Raw genomic sequence first — 19,504 nt, forward strand, 5'->3', positions numbered from 1 at the left:
TCCAATAACGAAAGTATTATTTCTGTAAAACTAAAAGAATGATTTGACAGCAGGCCATCAGAGCATATTTCCGTACTGTGGCTTAGTCCTGGAAATATGAAATAATAACCTTTTACCATGTGTAGTGTAGCTTTCACCACTGACAAGTTACAACCAGTTTCCATATCCTGGATTAAGAATAACATCTGGCACTAATCCTTTGAATAATGATCCATATGATTGTCCACTTTAAAGCGCCAGACATGGCAGCAAGGAACAATCTCTCTCTCTCTCTCTCTCTCTCTCTCTCTCTCTCTCACACACACACACACACACACAGCTTTTGGTGCAGATAGAGGGATGGTGTTAAGAGAGAAGGAGGTTACTTCAGACATGCACAGAGAAAGTGTACATGCTGGAGACAGGGGAAAAAGGAAAAAGGAGAAGTTACATAGAAAGGAGAAGAGTAAGATAGTTGACAAAGGGCCATAGGACCATGAAGACCTGCTGAGTTTCTGCCTGTTGCCATTACTGCCCAACCTATTATGATTTTCCTCCTTAGGTAGTAGCAGGTTAGGTGTTTGACTGGTGATGGGAGGAGCCTGAATTCCAACTCCTCTGCAGTTACTGGAAATCAGATGGCTTGGATCACAGGCAGAGAAGCTGTGAACAGGCAGGCCTGCAAGTGGCAGATTTGAGCCATGAGTATCATGGGAACTGGGCTTGTACATTCACTATAAAATAGACAATGGGGGAAGTTTGAAGAATACCTTTATTTTGAAGTGCTTTTATTATAAAATCAATTTGTTCATGTCATCCAATAAAAATACATTACACAGTGTGAACATGTTGATTTTATAATAAAAGGGTTTGCATAAAATGGCAATACGAGCTGGTTAATATGTATGAATTGTAGTAGCATACAGAGGAAAAGCAGTAAAGCTCAAAATGTGTCAGGGCATTTTCTGAAATGAAAAGGCTACAGGATCTTGGAATTTCTTCGTCTTTTTTCATGAGCTAGTATGTAGCTTTTGAGTTTCTTGATTGAATTTAGGATCAGCCTTCTAATGTTCATACTGCAGCTCAGGCATGACTTTAATGTCCATATAGAGGGCTAGTTTACAATGGCACGACTGCATAGCTTTCTGATTACATTTTATATTCATAAATCAATTTAAGTGAAAACAACCTACAATCAGACTCTAAAGGACAGTTTGGAAAGAACAACAGGTAACAAAATGCAGAAAGAAATCTAAGGCTGCAGTCCACATACTGTCTACTCATGTGCAGTCATAATGTAGCCTCATAGATTTCAGTGGAAATACAGTGGAAATTTGCTGCATAAAGTAGGCTGTGAGCTGTGACCAAATAGTCTGATTTAATTGGTAGCTGATATAAAATATGATAGCTGATACAGAATAACACTGGACAGTTGCGCCTACTATTGCATCCTGTTCCTGGAAGCAGAGATATCTAGAGGTGATACCCTTAAATACTCACCAGAGCCAAGGTAGTGAAACCAGCTGTGGAATGATTGAAACCTGGGAGCTCAATTCTGTGGACTCCATGAGCAGGGTATGGGGCATAGGCTTGGGCACTAGCATAGCCAGGTGTCAAAATAGAAGATGAACAGCTTTCTCTCCCTTTTAAGCTTCTTGTAGGTTATCCAAGCGTAAATTATTGCATGTACTTCTGATATGGAAATTAATAGCCATATGTATTGTGGAAGGCATACTAAATGTATCATGTGAAGGACAGGGGTGCATTTCTGTTTAACATCTTGTCCTTTGGGGAAGGAACACATTGCATGCACTAGCTTCCTGAAGCATTTATGTGGAATAAAATAGACATTCATGCATCCAGTCACACATTATGTTTTAAATCAACTTCATTTCTTTGAAGAAATATAAAATATTTTATCCTTCAGCATAGGCGCAGAATGTAAAATATGAAAGTCTTTTCCAGGAGTAACAGAAACAGAATCACACTTAACGGGTCAGAAGTTTTATTTATCCTATAAATATCTATTTCCGTTTTTTAAAAAATTAAACCACCCTGACTATAAATCTTCTTTATTTCTTCTTTGAAATAGATGAAAGGAGGTACTGCAGAGTTACTAGAGTTCAAATCTAGAACTTTATTAGGCCATATACTATAAGATGTTTACAGAGTATTTGCTTTCATTTGACAGCATGTTGTTAAATTGTGAGAGCTTTGTCACTGTATGTTAAGCACATGCTGTCAATTAAGCTTTTTCTCGCATATGATGCATCCTTTATCTCACATGGGATTAAGTACCAAAATCTATTCAGATTATGCATGATTTTCATGTGTTTGACATGATAGAGAATTTGGTAACATAAATATGTCAAATCCAGTTGAATTTCTAAAGAGTAAAATCCACTGATTAGTCCTTCCAGTCATCTTTCTCTATGTACAACTACTCACCAAGAAGGTCATGGCTACCAGTTATTCTCTGTAGAGGGAATGTGCTTTAGGTAGTCTCATGGGTCATCCAAGTACCAAAATGGCTCCAGGTTTGAATATATGGAGCACAATCTGTGCCCTCAAACTAAGGACCAGTGGCCTTTCTATGGTAGAATGGTAGATTTGTCCACCTTGCCGAGTTTTGGGTGACATTTAGTTGGGTTGAAACAAGTTATTACAAGTTACCTGTAATAACTGTTTTGAATGATATTACTAATCTTGTCAACTGTGGACATCCGTCCATTGTCAGCTCTTACTGTGTTACGGTGGAATGAATACAAACAAGTATAATTGCTAGGCACAATTTATAGGGAGTAAAGTGGCTAAGTGAGTGGCACTGTTCACAGAAGTATAAGCAATGGATATAAATAGACTTATATCTTCTATGCAAAACAGCACTGTTCTCTGTATGGTGTGTTTGAAATGAATTTGGGTTCTGCTACTTAATTTGAGAATTCCACTTCAGAAGCAAAACCACACATTATCATTTAAATGGCTTTTGATTGCACTTGCATTTTAATAGTTTATTTTATTTTATATAACCCATGTTTGAACTTTGCTTACATTTCTGGCTAAAAAGTGGTGTTTTGATGCCAGTAAAGAGGAAGGAGTTGCAAGTGAGCTAATTCTTTATAGATAGTCCACCTGAGTATGGTTATATTTGCATGGTAATAATATGCTGAGATAGTAGCAGTTTCTTGAAGATACTAAATAGCATAGAGCACTGAGCTGCCTTACAAACCACTCCTCCTATATCCCCTTCTGAAATCAGTCCTCCAGGAAGAACTGGAGCCACATAACATTGTGCTGTCTTGGCCCAAAACAGCCAAATTGTCTAGCCATATTCATTTTTTTCAGTTAGTTCTTGATTTCTTGCTTTGGCATGAAGGTTTATAGATAGATATCTACTGACATCTCTTGAGCTCTGCTTAGATGAACAACTTCAGATGCCATGTCACTGTACCTTCTTTTCTTCACACTGTTGAATCGTACAAGTTGTGAAGAGGTGATTGCTCAGCTTCAACTGACATCCTGTTCTGTGATACTCATGCCTTGCAAATCATATTTTCAAAATAAGTGAAAGAATGTGGCATAGTTCATAGGAAATCAACCACTAAAATAATTCTTGATGAGCAAAATATCAATCACACCTTATTATTCTAGTTGGCTCCACAAAGTGCAGGAATCCTGTTCACATGTATATCTGATTTGCTTCCCCAATTAAATATGTTGCTGAAGTCTGTAATTACTTGATTTGAATATGAATTTGCCTGCCTACAATGCTCACATATATTATGAGTTGAGTGCCATTTCCTCAAGGAGATAATCTCCAACCTGGAATAATAAATGAAATTCTGCACATGTATAATTAACATTAAAGCTGAACAAACTGCTTGGTAGGTGCATGAAAAAAACTTAAAATATTAACCTCTTAATCTAAACTTTGTTTACTGTTTTGAAGTATATGTGACCATAGAAACTAGTTAAGCAGTATTTTGTTTGGCAAGTATCTTCTTTATTTAGGTTGATCAATTATTTTGATTATTTCTTGTAAACTTTGTAAAAGTGGGCTGTTGTCTTTAATTCATCTCTTTCTAAGTAACTTTCCATCATGGCTTGTGCTGTAAAATGGGTGCCAGGGAGATGAAATCAAACTACTATTCCTGAGAGGCAAAATAATAATGTCTCTCAACATGCATGTGCAAACATCATAAGCTAGAGAGAACTCTCAGCAAACATTAATTTTTCACCCCAAGAGTCATCTGAAATTTTCATATATAAAAAGCCAATTCTAAATTGAAGAACGGAGAATTTGCCTTTCACTATTCCCAATGCCATTGTCTGTTGGAAAATTCAGGACAGACTATAAGAAGTAGTTCTTCACACAATACATAAACTTTGGAATTTGCTACTGTAAGATATAGTTAATTGAAGGGAAGTTCTCTTTCTGCAGTTCTCTCACTGCGAAGTTCTCTTTCTGCAGTTCTCTTACTGCACATAACTCTTGCATTCTGGGAAGTCTCGCTCATAATCTTCTCTCTGCTTCTGCACAAGAGTCTGAAAATGTTCTGAACAGTTCCCATTGAGTTCATGAAACAGTGTATCCTGACCTGTTCTTAATGCATTGCTGACCACATCTACAGAACGTGATTGTTGTATTCCTTCATGCTATGTTCTCTCAATATCAATCCTTAGTTAAAATTTAATTAGGAGGTTTCATGCCTGTCTAGTTCCAGCTCCGTTTCCCAGTCTTTGAACTATCAGTGATTAATGTAATATGTAATGCCCGCCTTGTACCTATGTTAACCAATCAGCAACAGTTTGCTTTGTGTTTGTATCAACCAATCAGCCACAAGCACACCTGTGGCAGTGTTTGTAATATTCAATAAAAGAGAGTTCCCGGGGCTTGCCCCGGCAGACGCCTCTCCTTTGACACTCACCACTCGTCTGTCGTGATTTCAACCCAACAGTTAATGTTTGTCAGTTTACCTTTTTCATTCCATCACAGAAAAAAATCTTTGCAGGTTGATTTGTTGATTTGCACAGAGCTTACATATTTTCTAGTTGAAAATATTGACAGGCCTGTTTCCTGTTCTTGTGCTGTGCAAGATGCATACTGTTGAAATCTCTGTAGAATTTATTCACAAGATTGAATGAGATGTTAAAAAATGATTCAATTCCTCAATCAGAATTAAATTTGAGAAATTCCAACATGCATTGAGGAAGAGCAACATATCCACGATGTCAGATTCCTCCATTTCAATCTTGCTGAGCTGTACCTTTATGTTATTTTTGGCAAATCATGGTCTCAACTACACTTTCATATATATGATTAAATGACAAGCAGTGATTTTTGTGTGTGACACCGCTGCCAATATGTTGGCTTTGCCAGATTTAAAAGCCTCTATTGTTTGGAAACTGAACAACCACAATGACGTAATCCTGGTAGACCTAGGTCTGAGTTGAATCTACACATATGGCCAGATTTATTTGGATGTCAAAAGAGACAGTCTCAGAAATTGCAAGGCCTCCTCCTGCTGACTTCAAGGAAGGGAGATGGTGTAGTCTCCATGATTAACACAGTAACAAAGTCACAGTAACTACATATGTGCTACACATCACCATTCTGTTTGTCCTTGTCCTGAGCCACCTGGTGGCAAGTCCCTCTGGAGTGCACAATCCCACAGTAGATACTAGTGCACAGTCCGGCAGGGCAAAGTCCATGGTCCAATCAAGCCTGGTTCCCGTCTCTGCAGCTAATCCAGGGGTCAGGGCACCTGGAGGTCAGTCCCACACATGCATAGTCTCAAAGAGCTCCCTAGAACATCCAAGCCATTGTCCAACCAACCTGGGAAGTTGAGCAGACATTAGTTCTGCTTCCACTTTATACTTTGCATGCTGACTGCAACATCTGGGCTAGCTGAAGCATGCAACCCACACCTCTTCTGAGCCTACTCCACCTGATAAATCACACACCACCTTCCATAGCTAGCAATATCCCCACCCCCCCGGTCAGCTAGTGAGCTGGGCTGTGGGCTCCTGCCTGCCTCAGCCTCTGCCTCCTAGAACATCCCTCCAGCTCCTCTCTATGCCTCAGAGCCCACCATGGGTCCTGCTGTTCTGTTTCCTGTGCACTAGCCCCCATCCCCTTGCCATCCTCCATCACCTCGTGAGTACTTCCTATACCAACCTCTCCTTCCCAGTCCCAGTCCCAGCTACACCCTTCGCCAGGATCATCTTCCTTCTCTTTCTTCTCCCTGTTGCCCTGCCAATTCATGACAGTCCTACTCATTCAGTTGTGAAATGTGATATCATGCTCAGGTAATCTATACTGTGGTTGCAGATTCTATTAGATATTGTTGCTGATAATTCTGATTTGAGTTGGTCATATAATTTAATTAAGCTGCATGGCCCACACAGCATTTCATTTTTATGAAGTAGGTGTTTCTGTACCTTAACAGCTCAGCTATGTTGAAAGGAGAGGTATTGACCAGCTGTTTGTATGCTGGTTCAACATTAAGACTTGAATGAGATGTTGAGTTTTGGAAAGCAGGTGCATGGAATCTGATCCACCAATAAGAGGAGGAGACCTTTTAAGCAGCTGAAAATTGTTTAAGAATTAGTTCATTCCCTTGGCTATTGTAGCAGAAGCATCTTTTCTCAGCCAGCAGTGAGATAACGATGTTACGTTCCTGGGATTTTGACTTCCAGTACTTTACACATCAGTCATGATATAATCTGCTTCCAAACTACTACCAGTAGCTGTGATTCACTCACCCTGCTTCTGTCATCAACCAGTCCCTCCAAGATTCTTCACATTCCCAGCTCCGGAAAATTCAAGCATAAAATAAATGAGAATCAATTAGGATTGTTTGTGAGGTGAAATATCCTTTCTTATCCTTTCACATAGAATCCCTTTGCATGCATGCAAGTTACAAACAGTTTAGGAAGTTCAGATTGCAGCTGCTGCTGTTGTTTTCACAGCAAGGATAAGCTAGTTTATGATAATTATTTAATCATGTTAAAGCGCTTTTCATATATTAAGTATTTTTATAATACTGATCCAGGTTAGCATTCACAACAAAGTCAGAATGAGGCTGAACGAGTAACAAATCCAAGATCATCTAACAACTTTATTATCTCTAATACATTTTATAGCAATGCTTGTATACAGATATATTGAGAAAGTAGTATCTCTGTCACTCAGTTTTACTGAAGTTTATACTAGCACCAAGCCTTCAACATAATGTCTTCTAAGTTGCAGTTGTTTTGATATTTCTATATAAATCAAATAGAATGGAATGTATAAAAAATTTCTTTGAAAATAAAATTATACATTGATCAAACTAATACAAAAAGCCTTGGAAGCATGTGAAATATTTTATGCATGGAAAGATATGGAGCCATTTATGAATAAAAAATATTTTCCAAATAAAAAGGCTTATAGGTTAATGTTAGTATTTGCTTTTCTGTTAGTATTTTATCTGACCTTTCTTGAATTTGTAATGTTCATTACTCAAGTATACTTATACAAATAATTGTTGTGAAGTGTGTCTGTGTCTGTACAGGCACATAAATATTTTAAATTGGCATAATTAAACATGAATACTAATTCAGTTACAATGGGCAAATGATCTATAACAGCTGGAATTCATTACAGCCTTGAGTAACAATACTGTATGTTGTCTGCTGAGGAAATATAGTGATAATGAATAGAGTTCTACCATATATCTTGTTTTTTTACCCCTCATTAGCATACCAGAGCAGAATATGCTGTCATGATAGTTATGAAATGCTTTGAAAGCACATATAGTAAACTAAAAAGGGAAACCAATGATTGAACACTTTTGCTTTTGATCAGGAAATGGCAGCACCAAATTTTTAACTAATGTGCTTATTATTAAGTATTCTGATGGTTTGGCTGCAGTTTTGTGCATTGAATGATACATGTGCTATTCTGAATGTATTCTAATGAGAAACATAAAATATAATCAATGCGAGTTTCAGCATTTGTTTCAATGGATGATAGGTTGAAACTATCTTCATCACTTCTATTGCTTGCAAATAAAGCATCCTATCACTTCTTTATTTTATTTGTTTAAGGCATTTGTATACTGCTTAATGTCCAAGATTTCTAAGCTGTGTACATAAAATATTTTAAAAATACAGATAATATGAACAGTTAAAATTTATCATAAAACAGAAGATGGCTTCAAAATTTTTGCTGAAATAGGAAAGTCTTCGTCTAGTGCTGGAACTTCAGCAGGGAGAGAGTCTGTCAATCTCAGAAGGTGCAAGGGAAACACAACAGTCTATGGCATTAATATTAAGACGGTGAATGATAGGCATTTTGAATTTGGGAATCCCTCTGTGAAACCATCACCCACGTGGTTGCCAAAACACACTCTCCCCAAATGATCCATAGGTCGAGTCAAGCCAAGCACTGTCCAGTGTGCATAGCTGAATCCTCCCAGGCTAGAAGTATGTAAGACATAGATTATAGAAAAAGAAAGTATTTATTGTAAGTGTGGTTTTAACAATAAAGCACAGCATGCAGATACAGATAAAAGGTTCATTCAAATAAGTTGTACTCTGAGTTTGCCTGTTGAAATTAATGGATCATGGACATATTTATTACTTTTATTTATTAAATTTCTATTCTGCCCTTCATCCAAGGATCACAGGGTGGTTTGCAATATAAAAATGCAAAAATGCATAACATAGTAACAAACAAAAGCATTCATTAACTCAAAACAGTTTTTAATTCAATGGGTCTACTCTGAGTAAAGCCTAGTGGACTACCACCTATAGGCTGGCTTTATAATGAATGATTTTAACAACAATAAGAAAAGGTTTTTTTTTCCAGTCCCACCTCAAACACCCTATAGTTAAGTAATAAATTCCTGTGGTGTGTTGGAACCGCTATGCATGACCAGAAGTCACATACAATAGTATTAGGGAAACTGCTTTAATTGCAAGTTGGTGTGCAATTCCAAAATGTGAGCCATGGGATTTATATTTTCTAGCAGAATTTTGCCATCCATATTTTAAGAAAATTACATTACTTGTGAATGTAATTCAGAGCCCCTCCAAGTGTCCCTATTTTCCAGGGACAGTCCCAGATTTACAGATGCTGCCCCAGTTTCTGATTTGATCCCAGAATGTCCCACTTTTCATTAGGACATCCCTGTTTTCATCAGAGAATGCTTATTATCACAAACTGGAGTCCACAAGGGAAGACATCAGAGGAAAGACACTAAGTACCATGAACATAAACCTTTCTCCAATTGCTCCCATTTCCCAGGATATAAATTACAGATAACTGAAAAAAGGGGGAAACTCCCCAATAATTTGGAGGCATCTCAACTTGTACACTTTCTTTCCTCCTATCAGTAATTGCAGTTCTATGAAAACTGGTTTTGCTGAAGTGCTGTTCTCTACAGAAGTGTAACAGAACAATTTTATTTTAAATGCTGTTCACAGCATTTCACACAGTGCACTGAAAAAACTAGTATTGCTTGATTTACCAACCCAAGCAATCTAAGAAATTAATATCTTGACCATCTAAAACCCCTGAATACTGTGAAACTACAGGAACTCAAAAGCATGAAAGCATTGGGAGAAGAACAAAACCCACTTTTTATATTAATGCAAACTTAATTTCACTGTTGATATTTATCTACTGTACTTTTAAAAGTATTTTGCTGTTGGGGAATCCAATAATCAACCCCAAGTGAGACAGTAATAGGCTAAAAGTCTATGGCATATGACATCTGACTCTTTTCTCTCTGTGAGAACTTTGTGATTCTCTGTAACAGCAGTTTTCTAAGAATCAGGCTTGAATTGCTGCTGGTGGGAAAGGTCCCTCCCCTTGATTTGCCCCATTGCAGTTTCCCTTTATTTAGCTTTCTCTGAAAAACTGGTTTTGTTTTATTTACGTTGCAAACTGCCTTAGGATTTTTAGTTATAAAGGGTGGTGGCATATGAAATGCCATAAATAAATACAAAATGTCCTTGAATATTTCCCCAAAAGTTTCAGTGGGGATAAAAATTAGTTGTCAGGAGTGCATGGTAAGAAAGCACCTCCCACAACTTTGGTTTCAGTACAAAATGATTGTGATTTATTATTGTTGTAAACTTCCTTGGTCATTTGTAGTGTTGGAAAGCAATGCAGAAAATCTGCCAGTAAATAAATGCAAGTTTTTGCTGTGCTGTTGACCACCGTAATATTTGACCAAATTACAGCTTCTGGATATGCATATTGGATAAGTGGCAATTGTTATCAGGCACCAAGAGAACTAGGGATTGGTGGACTATGTTTTTGTTTCGTTGCTAGTTCGCCTTTGTTAGAATATGCTCTCCAGTCTTATTGCCTTCATGCCATCAAATGTCAATGTTTTTCAGAAAGGGTTGTGCAAAAACACTCTAGTCTCTCATTCATTTTTCATGTTTTACTTTTGCAGCTGTTTCTTGTCGTTGTTGTTGGTCGCTGCCGTGGTCTGGAAAATCAAACAAACCTGCTGGGCTTCTCGACGAAGAGAGGTATCAGTAACACTAGAATTACTATGATGGTTCTTTGTCTCAGAGCTGCAGGTGAACATGTAACCTGCTTGTCACACTTGGGAAATTAAGCGAAATCTTTTCACACATAACATTTTGTTCTTGCCATATTCAGGCAGTACAAGATAATCTACTTTCTTTGCTTGGATAAACGTGGTTAGTTTACTACAAGTTTGACCTGTGAAAAAACTGTGCTGCTACTTTTTTACATCCCCTTTGTAAGCAATAAATCAAAAATATCTGTTAAGGGTTAGCTGCAATTTTTCAAAGTTGGCCAAGGTCAGATTAGTTCGATATTTGCCCTGTTTTCATATATTTGGTGTACTCTGTCCACAACTGCTTTTTCTACATGTGCACCTGGATATTTTGCCCCTTTTTCTTGGCTTGTTTGGAGGGCAGGTAGGAGCACCTAACTTTAAAAAGCAAACATAGCTTTGGATTTGCCCCACCTCTCCTTCTTCCTGGTTTTGTATACATGAAGTGATGCTCAGTTCTGTTATGGTGCCTGCTGTATTAAGCTTGAAAATAAGAATCTGAAGTACATTTAGATGGCACTCTTGATTCTTTCTTTGCACTTACAGCCATAGCTTCAGTTCAAGCTGCTGCTGCAAAAGAGGACACTTTGTGGTCACAGCTTGATTAAAATAAAAAATAAAAAAATCATCATTTGCATCCACAGCTTAAATTGGGTTGGATCTTTTAAGACTCAATGAGCATTTGCATGACGGTATAATAGTACTGAATAAATTAGATGGTGATTTAAAACTGTTGCTCTGAGAAACTTCAAAATCACTGTGGTAAGAATAAATGTTTTACCGGCTAAGCTGATCTTAGAAATACATCACCCCTGCAGCTGTCAAAGCTTCCATGTCAAACTTTCAGACATAATGACTTGGACACAAAGAAATACTTGTGCAAATGTATCCATTTATTAGTAAGAGATATCGGGTTGGAATTGTGAGCACAACTCCACTCATGAAATTATGCTTTCTTGACTCATCTCATCCACTGCAGCCACTTTGGCCTTCCAAAAGCCATTCCAGAGGCCCTCTCCAGAGGAATGGCATGGGGTGGGGCACGGGGAGCTTCATGAGGGTGGGGTTCAGGAGGATTCCTTGTGTGAACAGAAGTGCTTTTCCACTGGTGCATAGTGTCACACCAATATACAAAGTAATTCATATATAAATATTCATAAGCAGGGGGGGGTCAATGGAAATTAAATATTGATATATCTTTTGAATATTATATAACATTAGGATAAAATTGTGCAAATAGTTACTTATCAGAGTCTAAATGGTTACTTCAAGGTACCCCAATTTATTGCTTAGCTAGCTAGCTTCTTAAAATAGCCTGATATATTTTGTAACCTTCCTGAAAACCTCCAATAGCTCATTATTGACTGTAGAATGATAATGATGTCATCTGACCATTATCTTAATTACTTTAATTACATCAATTTATAACGTTATTTTAATTGGGAGGTGGGAAAATGTATACTATTCCAGAGTCATAGGAAAAATACTTAATAGCAAAGAAATTGTTTTAACTATGATGTAGCTGTTGAGACTTCCATTGTACTGTTGTTTGTTACACTTTCCACAAAACATAGCACACATGCACTCTGAAAAGATTAGGTATGAAACATGTTTTGAAAACTCTTTCATGTACACATTCCTTTTGTGCTTAAATGCAGAGCAGAATGATACAGACTTGCATGTGTCAACCTTTTGCGTAAAAAGGGCATCCTTTTATATCTACAAACTGAAGATTGTAGCCTATATGCTCTACACATGAGGAACACATGAAAGAGTGTAGAGCTGGACCGTGTCTTTTGCTCCTCCCGTGACATCACATTGCCTTCTTTCAACATCTATGCATTGCACACAGTTGTATGCAGAGAAAGTCCAACATGGGAGCTCCTACTCATGAGTAGAGGCTCTTCATAATAAAGTGCTCCTGCTCTGGACTTTGCATGTAACTGCATACAACATAAGTCACATAATACTATACTATGTGTGAGAATGGTTTGAAATGCAAAAGCTAATTAAAACTAATCTAATCTTAAATTAAGGCACAGCAAAAAATACCAGAGCGAATATTCTGATTATTTGAACAAACCATTATTTTTATCCATGCTTATACACAAATCACTTATGAAGCATGACTTAATATATTTGGTTAGAATTAATATGACAGAGAGCTAAAACACAACCTCTGTCAATTATTCCAATCTAAACAGTTTTTCTGCCAATAGAGAGATTGGATATTTTTTTTAAAGTACCTGTAAACATTGTTAATATCATGTTGTCTTGCTATTTATGGTTAAATACATTTCAGAGATTTGAATAATGATTGTGTCCAAGTGTTTACTAATCTTGAATGGTTGGATTCAGTTCCTATTCTATTCAAAGGGATCCAAGTTTCACTGATTTTAAAATGGACTTCAGTTCAGCAAATTTACATCATGTTTTTCTATGCATGTGTTCATGGAAGTTAGTTCCATTATGTTCAGAGGTGCTTACTTCTTTGTAGGCCAAGTCCAGTGGAGCTGTAGGTGGGGGAGCATGCGACAAATAACAACATATAGCCAGGTGTTGGATTGAAATTAGGCCACAACTTTATTGATTACAGCAGAATAGATTTGGCGTAGGCATTGGTCATATATCCATTAATCAACCAGCCCACTTACTGATACACTGTTCACTAAAAGATGGGGGTTGGCTGATGTTGGGGTTCCTCATGGCACGAACCATTTCTGGTAGGCCCATTCAGCCACTGGTAGGGGATGCCCTGGCCCTTCAGCCCCCAAGCTGGGCTTCTGGACAGAGAATGCTACCCTCCAGGGTCACTTAAGGGAATTCCCATACATATGAGATGGGTAGAGTACCTCTTCCTCCTAAGGATCCAGCCAGTGCCTCTCCCATCTTCATAAGTTGTGATGATTGTTATGAGGTAGGTGGAAACCCCCCATAATTAAAGACAGTTTGCATGTAGGCAAAATTCCTCCCAGCCCTAAAATGAGCAGTAGTCCATAGCAATGTCATTGGTCAACAGACTCATTTCTCCAGAGTCAGAGGTTTACAATAGAGGGTGAGTGGGAGGGAAAGTATGCCAATACTGAGGTAGGGTGGGCATGCAAGACCCACCTTTAATGCCCAAGGAGTGGACCAGAGGGCAGTCTATTTTCTTGCAACTTCATTTGAAGGATGGGCTGTGCCTGTCTCAGGCACTGTGTGCAGATGTAAGGTCTCATGAGCCAAACTAGAAGATATATTAAGCTTATCATTGATGCCTGTCAATAGCAGGATGTTCACAGATGGACATGCTTGAAAGCCTTCTCACAATCAGGGGCCCTCATTTGCATTTCATGTTAAGGCACAATGCCCCAAAAGCACTGTAATTGCTGCTGCATCCTATATGCTCCAAGCCCATTTCCTTCATGCCTTTCCACAGTGCTGGGCAGGCTCTTAGGCTGAATGGTGTAGAAGGCATTGTAAATCACTTGAGGAGGGAATGGAGCACAACTGGTGAGAGCTGTGGCCTTGAAAGAGTCTTGAGGGCTGTATAGTGAGCCTAAAGTTCCTCACCCCTGTTCACATAATTAAATAACTATTTTTCTTGAGTAAATGTTATTTCCATTTTTATGAACAAAATATTTTGTATGTGGGAAGTGTCTGTGGAATTAATACTAGCATTGTTCCTGGTGTTCTGCTCTCCATTTGAGGTAACATTGGAAGTTGGTCACCAAAATTATGTCTGCCTTCAAAGGTGAATAATCTCTAGTTTATGAATTATTTTTGTTAAGGGTCTGCATTAACTAATCCCCCTCATCAGTACTTGAAACAGAACTGCTTTGAAATGCAATGGCCCTGTGCTTCCTCATTAATGACAATTTTACATTCTGTTGGAATTGGGCATTTATACATCCATTGCAAAAGTTGAGGCAAGTAATTAGCCAGAGGTTCAGCAGCTTTTTAGTGAAGAGACTTTTAAGTGGTGGTATTATAAGTGAATGCTTTCCTCTTTATAGGTCTCTTATGCATAAGTGTAGGCTTTGATGTTATTGACGTTGAATATTATAGTTGGAGCTTTTTTTTTAGTCATGTGGTTATTAGTAAGAAGCAAATACAGGTCAAAATGGAGATTCAGGTTTCACATTCAGTAGCTTGTTACATTTTCACTGACAGGAGCTGGGATCGAAATAACTGCTAACTCTTCTCTATACCCAGGATGGCTTTGGGCTTGTGGCTCCATAGGAACTGATTTTTACACCGAGACCTTTTTATGAGGTGGCTTAGTGAGCATTTACTTATCAAAGACAGGCAGAGGGGAAAGCAAACACTGGGTTCACCCAAGTCCTATCTAGACTAACTCTTTGGATCCCTGTCAATACCTTCTTTGTCCTTTTAAATAACCACTTTTTTTTTGTTTAAATAACCACTCTTCTTTGTATACAAAAACCACTCTTTTGTATTTTAATTCTTTGAGCAGCACAAAGTTGTTTCCAAATAATTGAAAATCATTATTTGAATTCAAATTGTGAGTAATTTTATTAGGTCTAATTAAATAATCATAGCTAACATACTGAACATACATTGGTAGGAAGCAGCATCACAACAGCAAGCTGCCCCCCCCCCCCCAGCCTATATGCAATCAGCCAGAGCTGTCCCTGAGACCCCAAGTCCTGGCCTGGCTACCCTGCCAATTGACTCTAGGGACTCAGCACTGAGCTGCCCCTACTGTATAATGATTCTTGCCTGGCAAGCTGTGCTGTGATCCAGCAAGAGATGCGAACTGAGCCCACTGATCTCATGAAATGCTGATGCAAGCCATCTGTGAAATAATCACATTTGAGTGTATAGAAAATGACTTATAAGTCTGGTAAATATTACAAACATAGGGTTTGCCAACACCATGTTTAACTGTGTGCTTGCAGCTGCCCCATTTAATTTGTGTAGTACACAAGACAATCCAATCTCAATGCTTTTCACGTGTAAATTTGGGTTCACCTGATACAGGGATAATCCTGTAAATTAGAGGAAATTTCCAAACCACTCAAATTGGTCTTCACATACAATTTGTTTCAGTTTTTTTCAGTAGGTGGATCAGTTGTCATTTTCTACTACTTTCCTTTCCATTCGCCCTACTTCCTCACTGCTTTCATTTCATTTTCAGCTGTACTTATACAGTGGTACCTCGGGTTAAGAACGTAATTCGTTTTGGAGGTCCGTTCTTAACCTGAAACTGTTCTTAACCTGAGGTACCACTTTAGCTAATGAGGCCTCCTGCTGCCGCTGCACCACCGCTGCACGATTTCTGTACTCATCCTGAAGCAAAGTTCTTAATCCAAGGTACTATTTCTGGATTAGCGGAGTCTGTAACCTGAAGCGTCTGTAACCCGAGGTACCACTGTAATGATTTCTGGTGTGCTCCTGAACAGAGGAATACATTTTTCTTTTGATTCTCTCAGATTTGCACAAAACCAGAAAACTGTACAACCAAACTACATAAAAAAAATCTACACCAGATATATTGGACAGCAATCTGAAAAGTGTGTGCTGAGGATTTACAGTTGCTTTAATTTCTTTTGCAGTGGGATAGTAGGGGCATGTCAGGAGCTTAGCTTTTTATATACATTTTTCTTTTGATCACTCAGATTTGCCTGTGTGCTTTTGCACAATACTTGGGCAGGGATTTTTTTAAAAGGGGGGAAAGGGGGGACATTTTGAATGGGGGGGACTGTATTAACAGCTAAATGATGCTCAAATGTTGATGAGCCCACAGCATCCTATAGAATGTTATTTATCTTTGTCATGAACTAAAATCTTCACTGTAGACCATAATTTATTATAATGTCATTATTCTGAGCAGCTACTTATTTGCTTAACATGGATGCCAAGATAAATTAACCATACTTTTTTCCTATTTATAATTAATAATTTACATATAACCTTTGGCTTTTCTTTTATCTTCAAGTATTGATATAAGACATATAAAATCAGCCCGTGTGTGGAAAGAATGCTTTGAAATGCAAAATCTAATTAAAATGGATGCAGTGTTATTTTAGGACTGTTGAACGATACTATAGGGAATATCATGAATATTTGAACAGACCATTATTTTTTTATCTGTGCTATTCAATTTATGCACCAGTCAATTGTGAAAAATGAGCTGGTTCTTTTGGTTTGAGTATAGTGAACAAGAGAGGTAAGTCAGCTGAAACACAAGTAATCAACACAATGAAACCATTTCTATACTTTTATTTGGGGATTTATACTTAGAATAAATTGTTAATTTGATCTGACATTACATGGGAAGTCATATAGATGCTTCATTTGCAGTTGCTGGTGATGAATTCCATCCTATACATAAGATAGAGCTGGCAGGCTCTACTCCCTTTCCCAGTGGGTTATGGCTAGCACAAATTTTCTTCCTACTATGGTCAAAGAGGCCTTCAAAGCTTGATTGGTGGCAGCTGTGGATAGCAAGGCTGATGGATTCCCACAGCACCTAGAGGAGAGAAGGGAACTGCTGATTCCTCTCATAAGTGGAGAATAACTAAGGAAGTACAAGGAGGGCACTGCTCTAGCTCTCTGTAGGATGTATGCAAGTTGCTGCCAGCAGACTTAACTCAGTACCATGACTTACAGCTGCAGCAGTTCTGTGAGGACACAGGTAAGGAAGGAAAGAGTTGAGATTGGTTTGGGTACAGCCAGCTAGTGAAGAAATGCAAAGCAGAAGCTCATAAAGGAACTATATTTGAATATACTAAACTGTCAGGGGTGCGCAGGAAGTAGATAGAAGTCCCATAAATCCCAGCCACAGAACTCATTCCCAGAAGGCTGGTGAATCTCTCTCAAAAGAGTAAGGACACTTCCAGATGTTCCTGGTTTTCAAGTGGGATTCATTCACATACCAGCAAATTCAGGTTGTACTATTAAAGCTGATTTTGATCTCTTGTGTGACAAACCCACTTCCCTAAAAGATCAGGCTTCTTGTGATAAGGAAAGTTACGGGGAAACAAATTAGAATGAACCAGGCCATCTAAAAGTGCTCTAAGAGTGACAGCTACCAATAAGTTCTGCAAGACCCTTCCAGGATCTGCAGGCTCCTTCCTACCAAAGAGCCCTCAAGATCAGTCTTCCCTAGAATTTCTCCTGGCCCTAAGCCTAGCCCGAGTACTGTTAGGAGACCCTACAATGCTGTAACTTGGACTTGGACTCAAGGAAAGTTTTGAGTCTGTTTCCCTGGGGACATGACACCCTCACAATCCCTTCTCTATCTCTATTCCTAACCCCTAGAAGAGTGTACTCAGAATATAAATGAATATCCATTTTAGAAGGGAATGGGATCCTTCTAAAAAATCACTTTACACTTTCTTGGAGTGATGAATCCCTGTTTCTAGTAGTGGAGTATCTGTACGGCTGGGGTCAGGGCACCATGTCCCTGAAGGTCTCATCTACATAGCTTCTCCAGTTCAGCTGTGTGAGCCAAAAAAGAACAGACTTGTAGAAAGCACAGGCCAACGAAGTCTGCCCTACAGGCTGATACTTTTACATGTGACACTCTGATTGATGCACTGCATAGTTTTCAAACCCTTCTGGCTTTCCAGCTTCATAATTGGCTCAGTCTTTAAGACAGCAACAATAGGGAGAAAGATGCTTGCTGTGGCCTTGATTGTGCCCTTGATGGAGGAACAGCTTTTCAGGCAGGAGAATTCATGGGGATTTGATTTTCACAAGGAGGTAGCTACTAAGGAGGGCCTATGTTCTCTGGGAAGCTACAATTGTGAGTAATACAAACCGTGTTATGGTTTGGGTTCAGTGCTTAATTCCAAACAGTTCCAAATTGGAACTGCTCAGCTACATTCCTAGTTCAGATCTTTGGAAACCCTGAATTCTCCTGAAGAGTTTGTTTTAACACATTGTAAACCAGACAGTAAGTTGAAGCTAGAGAAGGGAATCTTGAGGACAGTGCTCATGGAATCTCAGTTCCATATTCTGTTACCTTGTTGTCTTAAACACATCCAACTTCAGTCTGTTTCTCTCACTCACATTGTGCCATTTATGAGAAAATGGTATGGGGCATTTGCTGATGTATTTCTTAGTGTCTTCTGCTTGAACCCTGTTGGTGCCTGGGAAGGTAACAATTCAGGTTGCTGAATTAACCCTTGCATGGCTTGGGATACCAGTACCTGAAGGAACACCTCTTTCTTTCAGATTCTTAAACAATTTTTACATTTTTATTAGTATTCTTTAACGTCATTTATGGAGTTTCTTTGGTCTGTCCTTGAGGAGGCAATTTTTTTGTTCGTTTGTTAAGGCTGGTTATGCCGTATTAATTTGAAAGGTTGTATTTGTTTATATTGAATATCTTTAATTATTTTATTGTAAGTTACCTAGAGGCTTTGGCATAGGTGGCTCATGAATTTAATAAATAACTTAACTTGCTGGAACAGAGGTATTCAATAGTTTATCAACAAAACAATGAACCACTCGCTCATAAATCATATTATATATTGTGTTTATTTATTAAACAAGGTAATTGCCAATACAATTTGCATGGTTGGAAGCTGCATTCTCCCAATATCTTCAGCCAGCTGGCAAAGGGTAGCAAAGCAGTTTTCTCCACATGCAAGTGGGTGGGGGAGTGTGAAATTATGATATTTTAGATTGCAGTTCCCATGCATCCTTTTGCTCTTTTGATACCACTGGTCACTGCCCAAGGTTTTCCATTTAGTCTCATTTCCATTTGTTCTTTTGATACCACTGATCACTGCCCAAGGTTTTCCATTTAGTCTCATTTCCATTTGCTCTGCTGAACATATTTAATATGCTCCATTATTGCAATTGCAGTTTTCTTTTCTAAGATAGATGTTTGTTAAATCTCAACTGAAGGTGCCTTTGATGTTGAATGGCTGGCATTTATGATAACAATAAAATAACTTGTATAAATGCGGGTACACATAATCATGGCT

The 19,504-nt window shown here is 38.3% G+C and overlaps 1 protein-coding gene across 3 annotated transcripts in view; it reads left to right on the forward strand.

Annotated features, from left to right (window-relative positions):
• Window positions 1-19,504, forward strand: part of ATRNL1 (attractin like 1) — a 521,011-nt gene that overhangs the window by 278,263 nt on the left and 223,244 nt on the right. For all 3 annotated transcript variants that reach the window (XM_081005955.1, XM_081005957.1, XM_081005956.1), the window contains exon 26: window positions 10,431-10,509. In XM_081005955.1, the coding sequence (XP_080862081.1) occupies window positions 10,431-10,509 (79 nt within the window). The remainder of the gene's footprint in view (window positions 1-10,430; window positions 10,510-19,504) is intronic.

Source organism: Podarcis pityusensis (assembly GCF_964106645.2).
Source record: "Podarcis pityusensis genome assembly, chromosome: 5".
In the NCBI taxonomy this organism is placed as follows: Eukaryota; Metazoa; Chordata; class Lepidosauria; order Squamata; family Lacertidae; genus Podarcis; species Podarcis pityusensis.